At 32.7% G+C, this 19784-nt stretch overlaps 1 protein-coding gene across 1 annotated transcript in view; it reads right to left on the minus strand.

Moving 5' to 3' along the window:
- LOC106882282 (transducin-like enhancer protein 4) overlaps positions 1–19784 on the minus strand; it is a 100523-nt gene that overhangs the window by 10418 nt on the left and 70321 nt on the right. The window contains exons 9-15 of the mRNA XM_089354246.1: positions 7824–7928; positions 7106–7156; positions 5092–5229; positions 4491–4602; positions 4251–4390; positions 1069–1133; positions 170–350 (exon numbers count right to left, since the gene is read on the minus strand). Coding sequence (XP_089210372.1) covers positions 170–350; positions 1069–1133; positions 4251–4390; positions 4491–4602; positions 5092–5229; positions 7106–7156; positions 7824–7928 — 792 coding nt within the window. The remainder of the gene's footprint in view (positions 1–169; positions 351–1068; positions 1134–4250; positions 4391–4490; positions 4603–5091; positions 5230–7105; positions 7157–7823; positions 7929–19784) is intronic.

Raw genomic sequence — 19784 nt, forward strand, 5'->3', positions numbered from 1 at the left:
TGTGGAGCTTTAGGTGTTTTCACTCAAACACTCACAACGCCCGGTCTGGGAATCAAAACCGCGATCCTGTGACCACGAGTCCGCTGCCCTAACCACTGGGCGATTGCGCCTCCACAACAACAACAGCAAAGAAGCTAGAATACACTGATGATAATTTTCAAGGTCTTACCTTTCCTCCAGTATACACATGCCTAGTGGGGTTGCTGATAGTCACAGCACACACAACCTCTCCATGATTTAAGGTATTGATTTGTCGAGCATGTCTAGGGATTCCTGGCCCTATCAATGCATCTGGGGGAAATGGAACTGGTTGCATTTGACCATCAGCATTCACATGATATGAGTAAGCACTAAATGGAGAAATATAAAAAAACAACAATGATATAAGTAGTATGATAAGATTTTTAACATGGTTACAAGGTTACACCATTTAGGAAAAAGGATTGAAGTTGTTCAAATTGAATTCCAGTACATAACTTAATCCAATTGTGACCATCCTGTCATTCAGACTGTGTTATTGAAGACAACATTATTCAGTGTGTTCCTCAATTTTAAAAATATTAGGTATAGGCAAGATTGCATGGTTAAAAGGTTTGCTTCAGAACCATGTCTTTTCAGGTTCAATCCCATTTTGGGGTTCCCTTAATCAATGTTTTGCTGGTACCATGTAAGAAGCACTCAGCACACTCTGAAAAGTGATTGGTATAAGGAAGGGCACCCGGCAATATTGCACAAATCTTAACAAAATCTTATATGGACCCACCACAACAGTCAATTGGACACTGGTACACTCATTTGCTCATTTTAATACTTTCAAAACTGACAGTTTAGATTATAAGTTTTTCCTTGGTCAATGTTTTTTATATATTTGAACTGTTTGGAATTAATAGAGATTTGTTATAAAATATATGTGTGTGTATATATATATATATATATATATATATATATATATATATATATATATATAGTTCATTGAACTCAATTTACATTTCCTGAATAGATTCTTCTCAATACCAACATTTTTAACTCACAAAAGTAAGAAAAAACATGAGAATTGTGTGTACTTACGGTTTCCCACTTTGAAATCCACTAAAAGATGGCATTCTCATGTGGCCATGTGGATCAAATCCCCCCTGAAAACATAAAATATATAAAAACCAATAATTAAATGGAAGTTTTGATTGGAATAAGGAAAAAATACAAATGAATTTCTAAAACAAAGAGACAGACAGACAGACAGACAGACGTCAAAGCAATAATAATTTCAGTCATGATTTTGTAGTGAAGGCACATGGCTCAGTGGTTAGAGCGTCGGGCTCACAATCTGTGTGTTGTGTTCTTGAGCAAGACACTTTATTTCATGTTGCTCCAGTTCACTCAACTGTAGAAATGAATTGCAACATCACTGGTGCAAAAATGTATTGACCTTTGCCTTTCCCTTGGATAATATTGGTGGAGTGAAGAGGGGAAACTGGTATGCATGAGTGACTGGTCATCCATAAATGACCTTGCCTGGACTTGTGCCTCAGAGAGAACTTTCTAGGTGCAATCCGATGGTCATTCATGAGGGGGGGGGGTCTTTACCCTTTTATCAATGATTTTTAGACCATAATATTAGATGAAATCTTGTTCAATGATAAACTATACATGGATAGAAAAGAAGAATTTACATTAAATTCAATAAGCAATATAATCTACAATGGCCCAGTGGTTAGGGCAGCGGACTCGCGGTTTCGATTCCCAGACCGGGCATTGTGAATGTTTATTGAGCAAAAACACCTAAAGCTCCACAAGGCTCCGGCAGGGTATGGTGGCAAACCCTGCTGTGCTCTTTCACCACAACTTTCTCTCACTCTTACTTCCTGTTTCTGTTGTACCTGTATTTCAAAGGGTCAGCCTTGTCACACTGTGTCACGCTGAATATCCCTGAGAACTACGTTATGGGTACATGTGTCTGTGGCGTGCTCAACCACTTGCACGTTAATTTCATGAGCAGGCTGTTCCGTTGATCCGATCAACTGGAACCCTCGACATCGTAAGCGACGGAGTCCCAACAACATATTTCACATAATTAGCAGCATGTCTTCATCTGTCTATATTCCTGCTTTGGAGATTCATTATATCTGAATTCGGAAAAACTTATGGTTTGTTTAATTGGCTGAGATATAATACCTTCAGTATGTATTTTATGGAAACATCAACAGGTAGTTTAGTTAGATGAATATTGAATAAGAAATGTAAAGCAGTTTAACTGTCTATACATAAAGGGTGTATATGTGTATGTATTTATATGTTAATTGTTTTATTTATTAATCGATAAAAGGAGCATATTTTACTTATATAACCCCTTTCAACATAGTTATACAAGAATATTTATCACCTGTGGATTTTTACACAGGTATGCACAAGTATAAATATCAATCAACCAAGTCATGATAAAATACTTTCGATAGCCAGTGTGTGTGTGGGGGGAGGAGCACAAATCTTAAGAGTTCCTGTCCAAAACTCATTGTTTTTATTAGAGTTTTATATGTGAAACTATAGCACATTTACAGATTGTACAAGTTAAAATGTTTAGACAATTAATTGGCACCATATCCACTGGTATCCACACAGAGAAAAAGAAAGGGATTCAACAATTCCCAAATTAAGGATTTGAATAATGTTTAAGGGCAATGCTGTTATTTAAAAGAGAAAAGGAAAGAAGAAAAGAAAGAGTTAAAAAGAGAAATGCCCTCATCAATATTGATCGGATGTTGCAAATCATTGAGCTGAAAACTACATTGATTGGATTCTTGCCTAATCGTCAGAATAAAGATATGGTGAAACTTAACTAAATTAGCGAGAAGAGAAGGTGGAAAAGGAAGTTGGATGAGAAAAGTGATTATTATACAGTTGGAAGTCCTGGTAGGTACAACAAGCAATATTGAATTACAACCCACCTGACAGGATGTGGCAACAGAGAGATTGGATATTGCCAAATTCAATTATACCGTAGATCAAAGGCCATTAACATCCATTAGAATATTGTTATTTTGGCCAAATCAAAAACAGAAATAGCAAGTGCTGAATATGTAGTGATTATGAAGAGACGATAGAGCATATAGATGCCTTAACTAGCCTATGAACGAGGTCCATGCACACACACACACACACACACACACCAACTGATATGACATTGTTAGGCACTTTGTACATATAAACATTGGCAGCACTATCAAATTGACACAGAGGAAATGTGAATCTTCCCTCCATATACACATCACAATAGAAAATGACAAACTTCAATACTTTATAACATGCCAATTTACAAAACACAAAGCAGTAAAATTAAACTCATTACAATGCTACAATTTACTGAGAAAGAATAACTGTCTGAATAAATAACTCCATCTAGTTTTTGTTTTACAGTTCTGGGATGAAAGGACAAGTTAACCCCAGTAAGATTTGAAATTACAAATTACAACCTTATACTGTGAGGTACCTAATCTATGTTAGTCAACTCAAACATAATAATAATTGTTAGACAGATCAAAGTGCCAAGTACTACAAATTTATAATTGTTTAAAATATTGGCCATGTAAATATTGAAATCAAGTGATGTTTGCTGGCTCCATTCTTTAAATTGTAGAGGACAGATATCAGCTAAAGTGTAATTTAATAGCCTACAAACATTTATCCATCGCTAGAAACAAAATATTTAAATGAAATATTTTTGAGTAGATCTCAATGCAAAACCGAGAAAAAATATAAGGTGGATGGCCGTTTCACACTGCTGTGATATGCAATTATGTGAAAAAGGTAGTCAGCAATCATTAGGTAAATTGGAATATTATTATTTACTTAATATCACCATCATCTTTCCCTCTCTCTGTGCCAGCCTATCTTCATCTATAACTTTATCTCTCTTTTCTTTTCCAATAGGGGCAGCCCTCTCAACTAGCATAAAGCCACCTCCCTAAATACTACTTCCACTCCCAGTCAAGGGTTTTCATCTTGCAAGTTACTTGGTGATCCTATTGGCACTGCTGCCATGTAAAAAAGCACCCAGTACACTTTGTGAAGTTAGGAAGGGCACCTAGCAATAGAAACCAAGTCAAAGTAGACAAATAGAACATGATGCAGCTCCCTAGCTTGCCAGCACTTGTCAAATCACCCAACCCATGTCAGTATGGGAAACAGATGTTAAATGATGATGGAGTCATTATTTGGAGATTTTTCATTCAAGAAGGTGTAAATAAAAGACTTACCATTGGTCCTCTGGAATAACTATTGGATGATATACTATTATGAAGCATGTTATTACTGTAAGCTCCAGGACTGAGTTCAGCTGAAATTGCGTGACTAGCATGTGGCATGAATGGGTACGCGCCTGAAACATATGGAAATTCTACACATAAAAAGGTCATCATGCTGATACTTAAGTCTGGGAGGCAGAGATTTCACAAAGACAACATCAATGTTTGTAATACAAAACTTGTAAAACTTACTTAAAGGAGGTGCTTTTGCTATAGGTTTTAGCCCACTGGAGGGGCCGGGTGTGACACTGCCGGAACTGGTAGGGGTTATTGACTTTGATACAGGTGTTCCAGATTTGTCATTCTGCAATGGAATTAAAAGTGGGTATGGATTTAAAGGAATTTTGGACTGATAAATTCTGATGCATATTAGAGGAAAATTTTAAACTAAAACTTCCCTTACTACCTGCATTTCACCGACTTTGGTAAAGCATTATCTTGTCGAGACATTTTAAAGCGATGCCTTACAATGACATTATGTTTTAGATTGTCTTCAATGATCACAGCAGGATAAAGCTGAACTTATTTTCTATATGTGAAAATTGAGTGCAGATTTTTCAAAATATATACAATTCTAATTTTATATGCCTCATACATACACTAAATGACAATGAAATTAACATTAATGTTCAGCTATATAAATATGCACGGATACATACATATACTACATACATTTTATAAACACAGATCTATATACGTATGTATAAATATATGCACGTGCATGTGTACACACAATTACAAATGTTATTGAGACAAGTATATAAAGAATAGTTTAATTCTAAGATGCACATACCTCTTTATGTTTTGAAGATGAAGCTGTGCTTGCATGTGATGATGAATCGCTTCGTGGACTACTTCTGTCGTCTTTTTTATGAGCATCTTTCATAACTTTTTCTCTAGGTGATAAATCTCCATTTACAGGTGATGTGTCCTGAGACAGGGAGAAAGGATGACTGATTAGGTTTTCTTTTTATCTATTACATTGTAGCAATGACAAACAAACATTAAAAAAAAAACCCAAAAACAATAGACAAATGTTTTATTGGAGATTAAACAGCTTTCCATTTAACACAAAGTTTTCGTTAGAATTTCTATATCCTGGTTAGGGCTGTGGTGGTATTGAGCAGACCAAGCTGAACCCATTCGGCATTGGTTCATTCCACGTTCCTACTAAGTTACCCAGTAAAACCTGCAGAACTATCTACAGTGAAATATTATAGAAAACATTAAAATTTTTATGACAGAAGGCAAACTGTTTTCATTTTCCCTACTATATTTTGGAACAAATGATTCACTGTCAATGTGCCATAGAGTCCTTAGTCAAAGATCAGCCTATAGTATATCTAGTCTGTTGAATATGGGCTGTTGCTCTCAAGCACAATTCCAAGTCTTAACTGACAGAATATTTCTAGATCATTCAATTCTTAAATTCATATCTTATAAAAGAAAGAAAAAAAACAATAGGAAGCTGCTTCTTCTTCTTCATCGTTTAACGTCCGCTTTCTATGCTAGCATGGGTTGGACGATTTGACTGAGGACTGGTGAACCAGATGGCTACACCAGGCTCCAATCTGATTTGGCAGAGTTTCTACAGCTGGATTCCCTTCGTAACGCCAACCACTCCGAGAGTGTAGTGGGTGCTTTTACGTGCCACCGGCACGAAGGCCAGTCAGGCAGTATTGGCAACGGCCATGCTCAAAATGGTGTATTTTATGTGCCAAGCTGAATAAAGGAAAATTCTACCAGTAAATCATAGAACAAAATTTTCTTTTTTTTCCTGCCCCAGAAATTTCACAAACATCCATTTAAACTGATGAGATTCAATATAGGAAAAAAATTAAAAGAAAAAGGAGTAACAGTTAACTTGTGCTACAACCATTTTGGATCTTCGTCTCAATCAACTGAAGCCCGTAGGTCTTCAGACAAGAATATGTTTCACAACCAACTGATTAACCAGCAAGCTGTCTGCAACATCACTGGTGGTAAAGGTTAGAAAGTAAATGAAAACGAAGATAATAAACTAATAACACAACTCATCTTCAACTCAGCATCAGTATTGATGGGAGAAAAAGTTACCTTAGGAATCATTAAAAAAAAAAAAAATTGCACAATCAAAAATAAATGCTAAATGGCTCAATGTCCCACAACATATTTCCCCTAGAAACTGTCTATTCTTTTTTCTATCTTTTATAGTTTTAGTAAACTACATATTCTTTTTATTTTCTTTATTTTTTTTTACTCTTTTATTTGTTTCAATCATTTGACTGTGGCCATGCTGGAGCATTGCCTTTAGTCGAACAAATCGACCCCAGGACTTATTCTTTGTAAACCTGGTATTTATTCTATCAGTCTGCTTTGCTGAACTGCTAAGTTACGGGGACATAAACACACCAGCATTGGTTGTCAAGCGATGGTGAGGGGACAGACACAGACACACACATATACATATATATATGCACACACACACACACGACAGGCTTCTTTCAGTTTCTGTCTACTGAATCCACTCACAAGGCTTTGGTCAGCCTGAGGCTATAGTAGAAGACACTTGCCCAAGGTGCCACGCAGTGGGACTGAACCTGGAACCATGTGGTAGGTAAGCAAGCTACTAACCACACAGCCACTCCTGCGCCCATGATTGTCTTTTTTTTTTTTTTTTTTTTTTCCTGAGAGAAATTTGTTTTGAATTTTATGCTAATGTAAAAGAAGTAAAGATTAAATTAGATTAAAGAATTATTGGCTACAGAAGAAGACTTATGAGGTATAGAATTTGATTGACATGGGGAGAAGGATGGTGTAATACTCACTTCTGCTACATCAACTACGAGATCTTGGTCACTCTTCTCGCCATCACTATCCTAACCAAGATAGAAATGAAGGTAAATTTTTTTTTAGATTTTAACATCAAAAAGCTAGAAGAAGCACAAATATAATTTAACAGTTATAAAAATATTGCAAAGAAAAACAGAATCTTGAAACTAATAAGACCAGCCAGCCAAAATTTTTTTTTAACAATGAGCCACCATTAGTGGTATTATAGCCAGATAAATACAGATAGATTCCAATGAAACAAAAATATGAGATATATGTTATGAATATTATACAAAATTATACGTGTATGGCTGATTTATGCTTGTGTTATTTCTTTACTACCCACAGAGGGGACAAACAAGGACAGAGAAACACGGATTAAGTCGATTATATCGACTCCAGTGCATAACTGGTACTTATTTAATCGACCCCGAAAGGATGAAAGGCAAAGTCGACCTCGACGGAATTTGAACTCAGAACGTAGTGGCAGACAAAATACGGCTAAACATTTCGCCCGGTGTGCTAACGTTTCTGCCAGCTCGCCGCCTTGTGTGTAAAGGTAGGTTTATTCATGTAGGTGTAAGTCTTTAATTCTATGGCAGGAAATTAAGAAAATGAAATATTCTGTCCATTTCTTGTCTCTCACTTTCACACACTCACTCAAATGATATCTAAGTTCCTCAGGAGAAATGTGCAGTTCACATAGTCACTTACATTGGGTTTCTCTTCTGCTCTTCGCTTTTTTGAGCTGTCATTTACTTCAGGGGACCTACTTCGATGTCTATACTTGTCACGATCAGCTGGTGATGCGGATGCTCTCTACAGAAAAGAAAAAGAAAAGAGAAAAAAAAGACATATTTGAAGGATCTTTGGAAACAATGCTAAAGATATATAGCATTTGCTAGGTTGCATGCTGAGGGTCATTTAACTTTAAAACTACTTCACTTGTAGAACGATACCCACTGGGTGGAAACCAAGCAAGGAAACAAAAAAAAAAAAAAATACATATAGGCATAGGGGAAAAAAAAAAAAAAATCAAAAATCCAATTCAGTTTCAGACTTCACAGGAGAAATCGAATGGAAGAACAAGTATAGAATACAAAAATAAAGCAAAAACTCATTCATAATTCACATCTACGTTGCTTATTTCTTTAATTATTATTATTACTATTATTATTATTATTATTATTATTATTATATATTTGGGGGGGGGGGGAAATTGCAGTATTGTAGAGCTAATGTTACTGAATGATATTTATGGAAAAAGAGGTAGAGTTGTATTTTGATAATTACTGATAATGTGACTAAAGAGTTAAGTAATATTATGGAAATATTCATTTTTACAAATGGGAACGTTTAAAAAAGGAGGGGGGGAAGAAAAAGACAATCTCTGTTAGTAAATTTTTTCAATAACTTGTTCATTTATATTTGGTGGGGGTGATAAAAAGTTAGAAGGGAGATCAATGTTATTCAAATACCAATATAGAGAATGAATGATGCTTGTAGAGATTGTGTTGAGCTTTTTTTGAGTGGCTTAAGAATATTTCCAAATGAAGGGGTTTTCCCAGAGAATCATGATGTAAAAACTTGGGATACACAGCTCCATCTCCGCTCCCAAACCACCTCTTGTTCAGAGTGTGCTTTTTATCAGTAAATGGAGTAAGGAACAATAAGAAAGTCTAGAATAGCCGAGAGGTTTTAAACAGGAAATTATTGAGAACTAAATGGAGAGAGAGAGAGAGAGAGAGAGAGAGAGAGAGAGAGAAAGAGAGAGAGAGAGAGAGAGAGAGAGAGAGAGAGAAAGAGAGGGAGGTTTTTTTGTTTTTGTTTTGTTTTTGATCTCGCTCTCCTGCTTTCCTTCACTAAAAACCATTTTCTCAAGAGATTAACATTCTTTGCTTGCAGCAATATGATAAATCAATATCTTAAGGAAGAAGAAGAAAAAAAAAACCAAACAAACAAAAAAAAAAAAAAAAAAAGCAAGGTTAATGGGTAGGAGGGATAGTGAGACTTAAATAGAATATAAATTGGAGAAAGGAGACCGATAGTTTTGAGTTTTGAGAAGATGGAGATCCTGAACTGATTGAAAGTAAAAAATGCATTTGTTCAGCTGGCTACAGCTTTTGTGTGAAGAAAGACAAGGAGAGGAAGAAATGAGTAAGGGGAGAGGGAGAGAGAGAGAGAGAGAGAGAGAGAGAGGGAGAGAACTTCAACAAGAGAATGCGAAGCTGCAACAATCTAAAACAGAAATGGAAAAGAAAAAAACTCCTTAACAGGCAACTCCTACTTCAGCCTATCTTCCTTTCGCCCCCTACTCTTAGCCTAACCTTACCTCTTGACCTTCTTTGGTAGCAAAAGTGAAATGGGGGGAGAGGGGGGGTAACGGGAGGAATCACTAATAGTGAAAATGTTTTCATCACTAATAAAGAGTTGGTGATTGGGAACTGAAGGTATGAAGTAGGGTGGGTGACGGCAATCTGTAATGTAGTATTTGTATGTAAAATTTGAAAAACAGAATTAGGGGAAAGGGAAATTTTTTAAAAAAATCATTAAAAAGAATTGAGTATAATTTTAAAAAAAGTTGCATTTTACTTAAATAATAATAATAATAATAATAATCTGAGCCACTAGGAAATGAACATGGTGAATGGAGAACTAGGACTGACTTTTAGGAATATTTTCATCTTCTAAAGGTAACATAAATGGAACTATTAAGATTGAATTTAAGATTAAAAAAAAAAAAAAATTGGTTTTCAAGAATTTGATCACAGTAATTGTATGTATATATATATATATATAAAGATATGAATTAAAATCTATACTCTAATGTTATGAATCACATACACCCATATAAATTCTTGACAATTTAGCAAGGCAGATTTTATGAAAGGATATATTTATGCAATAATAATAATAATAATAATTGCAGTAAGAATTGTAAAAAAAAAAAATTCTATTTAAAAACCACAAAATAGTCAAATTTCAATTCTTACAACATTGGTTGGAATAAAGTAAATTAAAAAAAAAAAAAAAGTTGATGCTGAACCATTTGTTCAAATAGGCTTTTTTTTCTTGTATATATATATATATGTATATATATATATATATATATATATGTATATATATATATATATATATATGTATATATATATATATATATACATATATATATATATATATATATATATATATATATATATGTATATATATATATATATATACATATATATATATATATATATATATATATATATATATATATATATATATATATATATATATATAAGATAGGAAGCATAATTTGTGTGAATGTAAAAATCTCTTGAGAATATTAAGAAAATCTAGTATCAAAGTTTTTTTGCTTTAGTTTGTATCATATACAGTAACTCAAAACCTTGGTTATTGTTAAAAAAAAGTTTGGCAGGAAATTATCACAGCAGCCAACGCTTGCAGATTAATTTGTGTGTGCACAATTCCCGTTCACTCTCCTCCACTTATGGGGACTTGTGTGATAGGGACAGCAATATAGTTGATAGGTGTACATAAGCATGTAAAGCCTGTGCATGAATAATAAATCAAGTTTGATAGTCTTCTGGTTAGTCAACAATGGAATTACTCAATAACTAAGACAAGTTAAAAAAAAATATATAGAAAGTAAATGCAACGACAAAAAAGAAATATTTTAGAATACACACTATACACCAACCCACCTTAACTAATCTTGTATTAATAGTTAACTGGGTGCTTGTTCTGTGACAAGAAACAACATCAACTCAGAGAAGATGTTAAGAAAAGTTGCATTTGTCATGATAGGTGCAACATCAGTCAATAACAGATGTGAACGAGAGAGAGTAAATATGTTTCAGTGTGTGTGTGTGTGTGTGTGAGTGATTCATGTGTCCCTCTTATAGTTATCCAGAAACTAATACAGAGCTCGAAAGGGACATGGAAGTGGGTGAAGTAAACAAGCTCAATGGTTGAAGCTGCAAAGAAATCTTTTCTCAAAGGAGACGGCTGTCTAATCCTATTCCAGTGGCCATCAGCAAACATTAAGAAAAGTACTACTACCAATGACTGTTTGCACAGATCTGCTCTCTTTTCCATTCATTTAGAGAGAGAGAGAAAGAGAGAAGGTGTGTGTGTGTGTGTGTGTGTGTGTAAGAGGAGATGAAGGTTTCAATTTAAGCTTAAAGAAGGGGAGCAAGGACGAAAGAGCTGAAGAGAGGAGAGGCAGAGAAAGAGTCTACACATCTTACCTCATCATACCACACCAACATTGTAGCAAATATTAGCTTTGCACTTCAGGGGCAAACATCTAATATCTTGTAATAACACTCCTGTGAGCCCCAGTGTTTGATTTTCACACTGAATTCTTGCTACTTAATGTAATTCAGTTGCTGGAGAAGACACCAATTGAAGCAACTGGCTAAGAAGGGAATCTTTGTTAACACAGTCAATATATTCAGACCAAACAAACATTCAATTCATCAATCTTTCTATCTACATCTATCTCGTTTGTTAACACAAATGAAACAATACAAAAAGAAAAAAGCAAAAACAAAAAGCTCCAGGGTAAAGACAATAACAAAGGTAAAGAAAGAAAATCTTTAAAAGCGTTGTGAAAAAAGAAAATCTTTAAAAGCGTTGTGAAAAAGGAAAATTATTTAAACTATCTAGTCACTCCTATTAATAAAATAAATATATTAAGAATTTTCCCCAATAGAGTCAGTTGAATTAAAAGCCTGTACAACTTCTCAAGAACAAATATCATACAATCAGTAGTGACATCTAAATACAGCCTACTGCCACTACAAACGTGTACAGAAGGAGGAGAGCTATCAAAATTACAATCTAGGTTCAATGTCAAGTTGTTTCATATACCAAGTCTTTTTTTTATTATTATACTTCACTCTCAACAAACTAAATGATATTAATGGCATATATCAGAGAAAGTACAGAAAATGAACTTTCTATGTCCCAATGGGTCTGAGAACTCTTTCACAGTATAATTCCTCTACAAGCTTGTATGATGGCTATTTATAACCATAGACTCTACGATGCAAATAAGCTATAAAATGGTGGTGGCTGGTATTTTTTGAGGGATTCAGATGTCTTGGAATCATCCAAAGTTAGCTAGAGGCTTTGATCTAGAAAAGTTAACCAAGATGAGAAATTAGCAATGACATTTTCATTGGTAGATAATTTTTGAAGAGAGTAATGCAAGAGGTAAGAGGAGGAAAAAGAAGAAAATAAGGGTGGGGGTGAAATGGTGAGTTTGTGTAGAGATGTCTTTGCTATTATAAAGAAAGAAGTAACCAGTTGAAGACTAAGCTATAAAGTATAAGAGTGAAACAGGAAACTGTCACAAGTAATAGCACATTAATTGTTTGGAATTATATCTTACAAATGCCTGCCATTCTTAAACCAAAAGGTGATGTGAGACAATGTCAGGTTTCAAATGTATAGAGTTACAGTTAATTAATAAAGATATAGAAATTTCATGAGTGAATTTGGCAAGGAGAAAATGTTAACAGAAGTCGAGGACATGCAGGGAGTCTAGATTTAGGTTGTAAATTTCAAAAGGCGACAGATAAAGTAGGTTCTTGAGGTCATGGTATTATTCACCTAAAATTATATTCTTCTATGAGGACATTGAAATTAATCACCTGATTAAAGTGTGTATGTGTGTGTGAGTGAGACAGAGAGAGATACTATGCTAAGTAATGTAACAACAGTAAGAGAGGGTCTGTCTCAGAGACAAAGACTATTGCAGACATGCAACTGGATTGATGCCAATATCCAGAAACAATTGGTTAATTCATTGCTGTCAAAGCACTGATTTTCTGTACAACCTCACTACATAATCAAATACTTGTTCACATAAGTGCTTTGAAGACTAATTATTGAGAAACTTTTCATTGAGAAAATATATTATTGTTTCTGTAAAACCTAATAAATTTGTCTTTGAAACAGACTTGTTTAAATCTGGAAAAGAAGACTCATATGAAGGCTTAATCTTAAAAAAAAAAAAAAACAATCTTAAAATTCTTTTGTTTCTTTCAGATATAAATAACAAGGACATATCTTGATTTTGACAGATGGAAGACATAATGCACAGCTAAAGTGTTAATGGATCATCTTAAAACTTCTAATATTGAGAAACACAAAAATAACAAAGAAAAACAGAACATAAAAAAATAGTTGGGAAGTCTGTATTTCATGGAAAACATTCTCAAGTATGGTTGGTTTACACACTGTTTTATGTCCCCAAAACAAATTTGGAAAGAATTAAATTGTGCAGAATTATGATTGGAAGCAACATTTCCAATAATCTATGTTAAATGGCGATTACAAGGCAAATGTCAGTAAGATCATATTTGAACACCAAATGGGATTTAGGTGGGGGGAAAAATACAGAATTCAGATCACAGCAATATCTATTAGAGTCAGGACATAAATCAATAAAAAATTTTTTTTTTTTTTAAACCACACACAAAGGAATAAAAGCATCCAAAAGAAATCAATACTGAAAATGAAGAGATAAATTGCCCCATGGATACTTTTAAAACTTGGAAATTGCCCGAAGAAAAGACAAAGAGCAGAGCACAATTGGACTGAAAAAACTTTTTTTTCTTTTGTTTTTTTGTAAAAGAAGCGCAAAGGAGGTTTTTGGAAGACAAGTTATGAAAGTTGCATTAATTCTATTAACTTGTATGTCAGTTATGTATATCAAATGAGAAGCTATCAAACAGTGTTTGTTTAAACTGTGGTAGAACAAAAAATACCCAGTTTCAATAGGTCTATTGCTGCTCATGTAATGGGAGGGGGGAACAAAAAAAAAAAAATCAAACCTACGCTATTCACCAAGCTGTGAGGAATGATTAAAAAAATAGAGAGAGAAAAAAACATCTTGTCGGTAGCATTGTTAAATTCTAATGATACCAACAAAAGAGATAACCAGAAAAAAAAGGAAGTATATATATATATATATATCAATAGTCAAAAGAGAGAAACTCACACAGGAATATGGCCATTAATCATGGTATAATTTGCAGTTTTATTCATAAAATATTTTTTTTTAAAGTACAAGTAAACAATGCCAAGCAGGAATTGTCAAAAACACAATTGGTTTTCTTTCTAAAAAGGAGGGAATATCAATATTTATCCCACTTGTAATTAAGAGCATTGTGTAAATATAAATAAAACTCAAACAGATTTTCCAGACTTCCAATGAAGGGCTTCCATTTTTATTTGATTTTTAATAATTTTATAGTTCTTTTTTGTAGACAAATTTGATGAAAATCCAATGACCTCGCTTCACGTCTGTATTAAACATTTTTGTTTTCCACAAGCAGATATCATTAAAAATAAAATGTTTATCAGAAACAGATCCCAGTGCTATAAATTATCTCTATATAGCTAACCTGACCTAGGATGGACATATGGACTGTTAATGACCCCCCCCCTCACACACACACACACACACACACACACACCCAAACCAAGTTATTTTTTCATTAAGCTGCTGGAGGCAAAAACCCCTCAAACATAAGAAAATTAGGGACAAAATATATGAAAACATTTGAGGGATTATCAATAGACAACTATTCTATGAATCAGAATATATAAAAGAAATTTCAACTTGCACTAAGACATGTGTGAAATATTTCAGAATGTAGTAGGGTGATTAAAATGATGAGGGGACAAAACAAAAAACAAACAAAAAAAAAAAACAAAAAAAAACAGTACATGCTTATGTACACCTATTTTTTGTAGAAATTAGGTAAAATTCTTTACATTATTTTATATGAAAAATATAAGAGAAATGGAATTAAGATTTTTGTATAATAGAAAAGTTTCATTAGAACTAGCTTTAAATTTTTAAATTGAAAAGTTTATGACAAACTTTTCAGCATATGAAAAGTACAAAAAGAGAAGGCTAACCTTTGTTTACAAAGTATAGATAAACAAAAATTTGTTCAATGAGGAAGAAAAAAATTAAAAAATCATAACTATTTACATCAACATAATAGAATTAGTTTATATATAATTTCAACCCAATTTATAGCAGAATGTAAAAACAATAAACTGCCTGTCTACTAATATGAAAGTAATTTTTTTACTTCAAATAGAAATTGTGCAGGTATTGAACAAAAATCAATGAAGTTGACATCTTGAGAACATTCTACAGAATGCAGTGTGGTTTTGACTGACATTGGTACCTAAAGAAATTCAGATTCTCCACTCCTACGGCTATTTTCGTTTGTGGAGATGAAAAAACAAAAAAAAAAACCGAAAATATAAAATATATAGGAGATATAGTTTAAAAAATACCAATAACTGTTTCTTAAAGCTAAACAAACATGAGGATAGAGTCTATGAATAAAATATATTTTTATTTGAAATTCCAGGAAACTGTGTTTAAATGCAACAGGTACAGCAACCTCAATCAACATTAACAAGAACTTTAAATAGAAAAGATTGGATATAATTTTCAGAAAAATTTTACAAAATTTAAAATTTTACAGAGCACACAAGCAATCACTTTTTTTTAGAAATTTGTGACCGATATACTTTTCTTTACATTTTAATTCATCTTAGGGATTATCAAGAAAGTAAACGAAGAAAAGTTGATCTCTCTCTGTTCACTGATCTACCCCACCACCACCACCATCACCACACAAAAAAAATCTTAAGAGCAAAGAATTTAAAACTACCGCAAAATAAAATCAGATACACACTGGATTCCAATTTCTTTTTTTTACATCCAATTTCACTCTTTAACTATTTTTGCCAATAAACAGATCAAGAAAAGATTTGCTTTTTTGAACCTGCTTTTATTAAGCATGCAAACCATCACATGAAAATTCTCCCAATTGTTTGAGTGATGAATGCCTAATACATTATTATAGGGATCTTTGTAAGAGCCCTAAATTTTATAGAAGGAATAAAATTACAAAGAAATTTTAAAATCATGATAAACAGTGAGGTACTTAAAATGGATTAACAAATGTGTCTTCTTTTCAAAAAGGCTTTCCACTATTTCCAGAAAAAACTTGGAATGACATAATATTAAAAAAAAAAAGTCAACAAATAAATAAAAGAGGTTAAGCTCTAAAATCAGATTTAATTTAAAAGAAAAAAACAAGTCAAATGTTAGCAGCTAGTTAGGATTGAACTTGATTCTATATAAACCAATTAAGTAAAAACAAAAATATTTCTTTTCAGTAAATTTCTATTGAAATAAAATTAAGTTCATTTCCTCTTTTAATCCTCTTAATATTCTATAGAGCAAGATTGGTTTCTTTTGGTTAACCCCTTTCGATACCACCTCTGCATCTAACGATAGAAGCCTTTCGTTGTAGAAGTATTTGGATTTAGCTTAAAACATTTCATCTTAATCCTATGTGAAATTTTTATGTTCCAAACACCAGTTTATTATTTTACTACTTTCCCTATAAATTTTTGATTATTTTCAAAATTAATTGAAACAACACATAGTGTATTTCATTACAGATATGACCACAAAAAGATTAAATTAAAACAACATATTTCTGGAATTAACTTTACTTACACATCATATTAAAACCATTTCACTTTAGCTAGATTTGCAAATTTCTTAAGACTAGTAATAAATGCAATTTCCCCCATTTTCACTTTTAAAATAGAAGGCTTCTATATCTAGAAAAAGAAACATATTTTTGGTTTATGCAATGCTGCTGAGAAAAAAAAAATATTGTAGTAATGTTGATACAACTACTTTGGGTTTGGTACCTTCAGTTATCAAATCTGTTTATATACCAAATTTAATGGTGAAACAAGGAGGGTAATTCTAAGATCTCAGCAGTTACTCAGTCACTGATTCAGTGCATTAGTCAGGTGCTACCAACAGAGATTACCTGAAGATAACAGCCTAACGTCTAATGTTCCTGATAATTGCTTTAACAACATGGCTAAGTAGGTGTAAGTGAAATAATATTGAAACACTGATACTACCAAATGTTAGTTATACTATATGACACTAACAAATGTATATACTAAACGGTACTAACAGATGTCATGGGATGGAAGCATCGGTAAGGAAGTGAAGCTGTAAATTAGTAATAATGATGACAAACTGAACAGCAAAGGGGATTGAAGGAAAAAGCTTGGTGTTTTTTATGGATCCTATCATCATAGACACCACTGAAAGACATCACTGAAAATACTAATAACTTGCGATTAGTAATTATTTCAACAATGTAATCCAATTAAGACGGGTCAAAGGTGTTGATAATGTTAGATGTTAGCAATGAAAACAGTCAAAACAAAATAGTAAACTGATAATGAACAATAGGATGACCTAAAATAATATATATCAATAGAAAATTAAGACAAAAAAAAACCGATTATTTCAAAGAATAAAATAGCCAGTGTGTATAGTGTAAAGAAATGATTCTAAAATATATTAAAAAAAAAAAATGCACTTTTAACGATAAAAATAAAAACCTGTTCAGAAATTGCAAAACAAATGACCAAATAAAACTAAAAGAGTTAAGAGCTAAGAATACAGATTTATTGGATAAAGAAAAGATAAAACAGCAGAGAAACAAAAAAAAAAATAGCCATCTGAACAAGCAGAGAAAATGTAGACAAAAGCGAAGGACAAAATTTATGAGATGAAGAACACTATTATGACTAGAAAAAGTTTAGAAAAACTGATGAGAGCAAGTAATTTAGACTAACAAAACTAACAGAGAAGGAGAAAATGGATAGACAAACATTATAGGACAGATGGCATTCTGTTTGTTTGGAGTCTCCAACTGTGTAGAATAAACGCTGGCAATTGTTGAAGTGACTTTTCAGTGTTTAATGAGATGACGCTACTAGCTTTGTAAACTGGAATAGTAAGAAACGTCTATTTGCTTGTAAGCCAAACCAAAGCCTTGCGCACACATACTAAATAAGGTAGAGAAGGGAATGGTTTGGAAAGTGATTCTAACAAGTAGTCAGTGTTCACAAAGCTGTCGGTTGTGTACAGAGTGAGGTGCATCAGGTTTAAGTGCCTAGGAGATAGAAATAACATTGAAAAATAAATAAATGGAGATGGTCTTCATAACAGCAAACATAGGGCGACACAAGTGAGAGATATGGTCAGTGTAAATAAAATACTACATGTCAGCAAAGTAAAGAGTTCCGAGATTATAATCTAAACTAATTTACTCAACGTCTTCCTGTTGCATTATGATAACCTGAATAATATGACTAATAGCTCCAAGTAAATAAATCAAGTAAATAAATAAATAAACATAAGCATTTATCAAGTGTTGACTATACAACACCTATTCAAATAGAAAAATAGAAAAAAAAAAACTAAAACAGAATCCAGTTTTTATATATTACTATATAAGCAGAGGAACCAGAACTAACCAAGACAGTAGAACATAGAAATGGTTACAATAATGTATCTAGTTTGGTGTCTTAACCCTTTAGCATTCAGATTACTTTATCAAACATAATAGTTATTTATCCGCATTTTTTAAAATTAATCATGGAGTATCTCGTACCTTCAAGATTTTGACGATGTGGTTATTTTTAGAATGACATTGAAGGGTAGGTGTGAGAGGCTGAATCAAGCCAGTTTAAATGTTTAAACTGACCTTCAGTGTTAATAAATTCTAAGTTATAGTCTAGGAAATTTACCAAAATCATTATCATTCTCTAATGGAAAGAGATCTACTGGGTCTCTAACAACAGTAATAGGTAATCTATTAACGATGAATAGCAGTCATCATGGTACTTGTAATGATTACTTTTCCTAATAAAACAAAAAAAAATAGGGGAGGAGATAACCAAATGTTTACTAGTAAACAAGTAATATATAATATTAAAAAAAAAGAGAGTAATTTAAAAGTTATTGATGTTTATTACGGTATAAACATCAAAATTAATATTTTATATACATCATATAAATGGATATAATACACGACATCACTTTTTGATATTGACTTCTTAAAACAGATGACATATATTGCCCAGAAATCTTGAAATAATACTATGGGATGTAACTGTTTGATAAGTTTGCAGATCAAGCAATAAAATGCAATGGACTAAATAATTTGAAATACGGGAAGCTGTTTGATAGATTTATAAACTGTTAATTTGTTTCCCTTTTGCGTAGCCAATACCAGTAGAGTTAATATTTTTAAAAAGAATGTTATCCTCATACAATTCAGGAATACCAGTAGAGTTAATATGTTTAAAAAGAATGTTATCCTCGTACAACTTTTTAACTCAGGAAAATGAAGCAACAATAAAACAAGAAAATCTGAATAAAAAAAAATATTTGTAGATAAAAAGCAATTTTATAAAATGGAAAAGTTATAGATTTGTATTTATCTTAAATAGTAAAATCTGCTAAAAAGGTGATTAGAAACTATAAGTAAGGAATTTCAGACAAAAAAGAAAACCAGAAATAAGTCAGTGGGTCACATCTACACAGGAGTAATAATGTGATGAGTTTTCTTGCAAAATGGAATGTTTATTGTTTAAACTCACTCAAATTGCTAGAAATAGCAGCAAATTTCCCTTCAAAGAATAATACAATTGTCTTTAAAAAAAAAAAGAGGGGCACATTGGATAATGAAGTCCTACTTACACTGTGCTTGAATGAAAATGCCTTCTGATATAAGCCTG

The sequence above is a fragment of the Octopus bimaculoides genome, chromosome 6 (assembly GCF_046866305.1).
Source record: "Octopus bimaculoides isolate indiv1 chromosome 6, ASM4686630v1, whole genome shotgun sequence".
In the NCBI taxonomy this organism is placed as follows: Eukaryota; Metazoa; Mollusca; class Cephalopoda; order Octopoda; family Octopodidae; genus Octopus; species Octopus bimaculoides.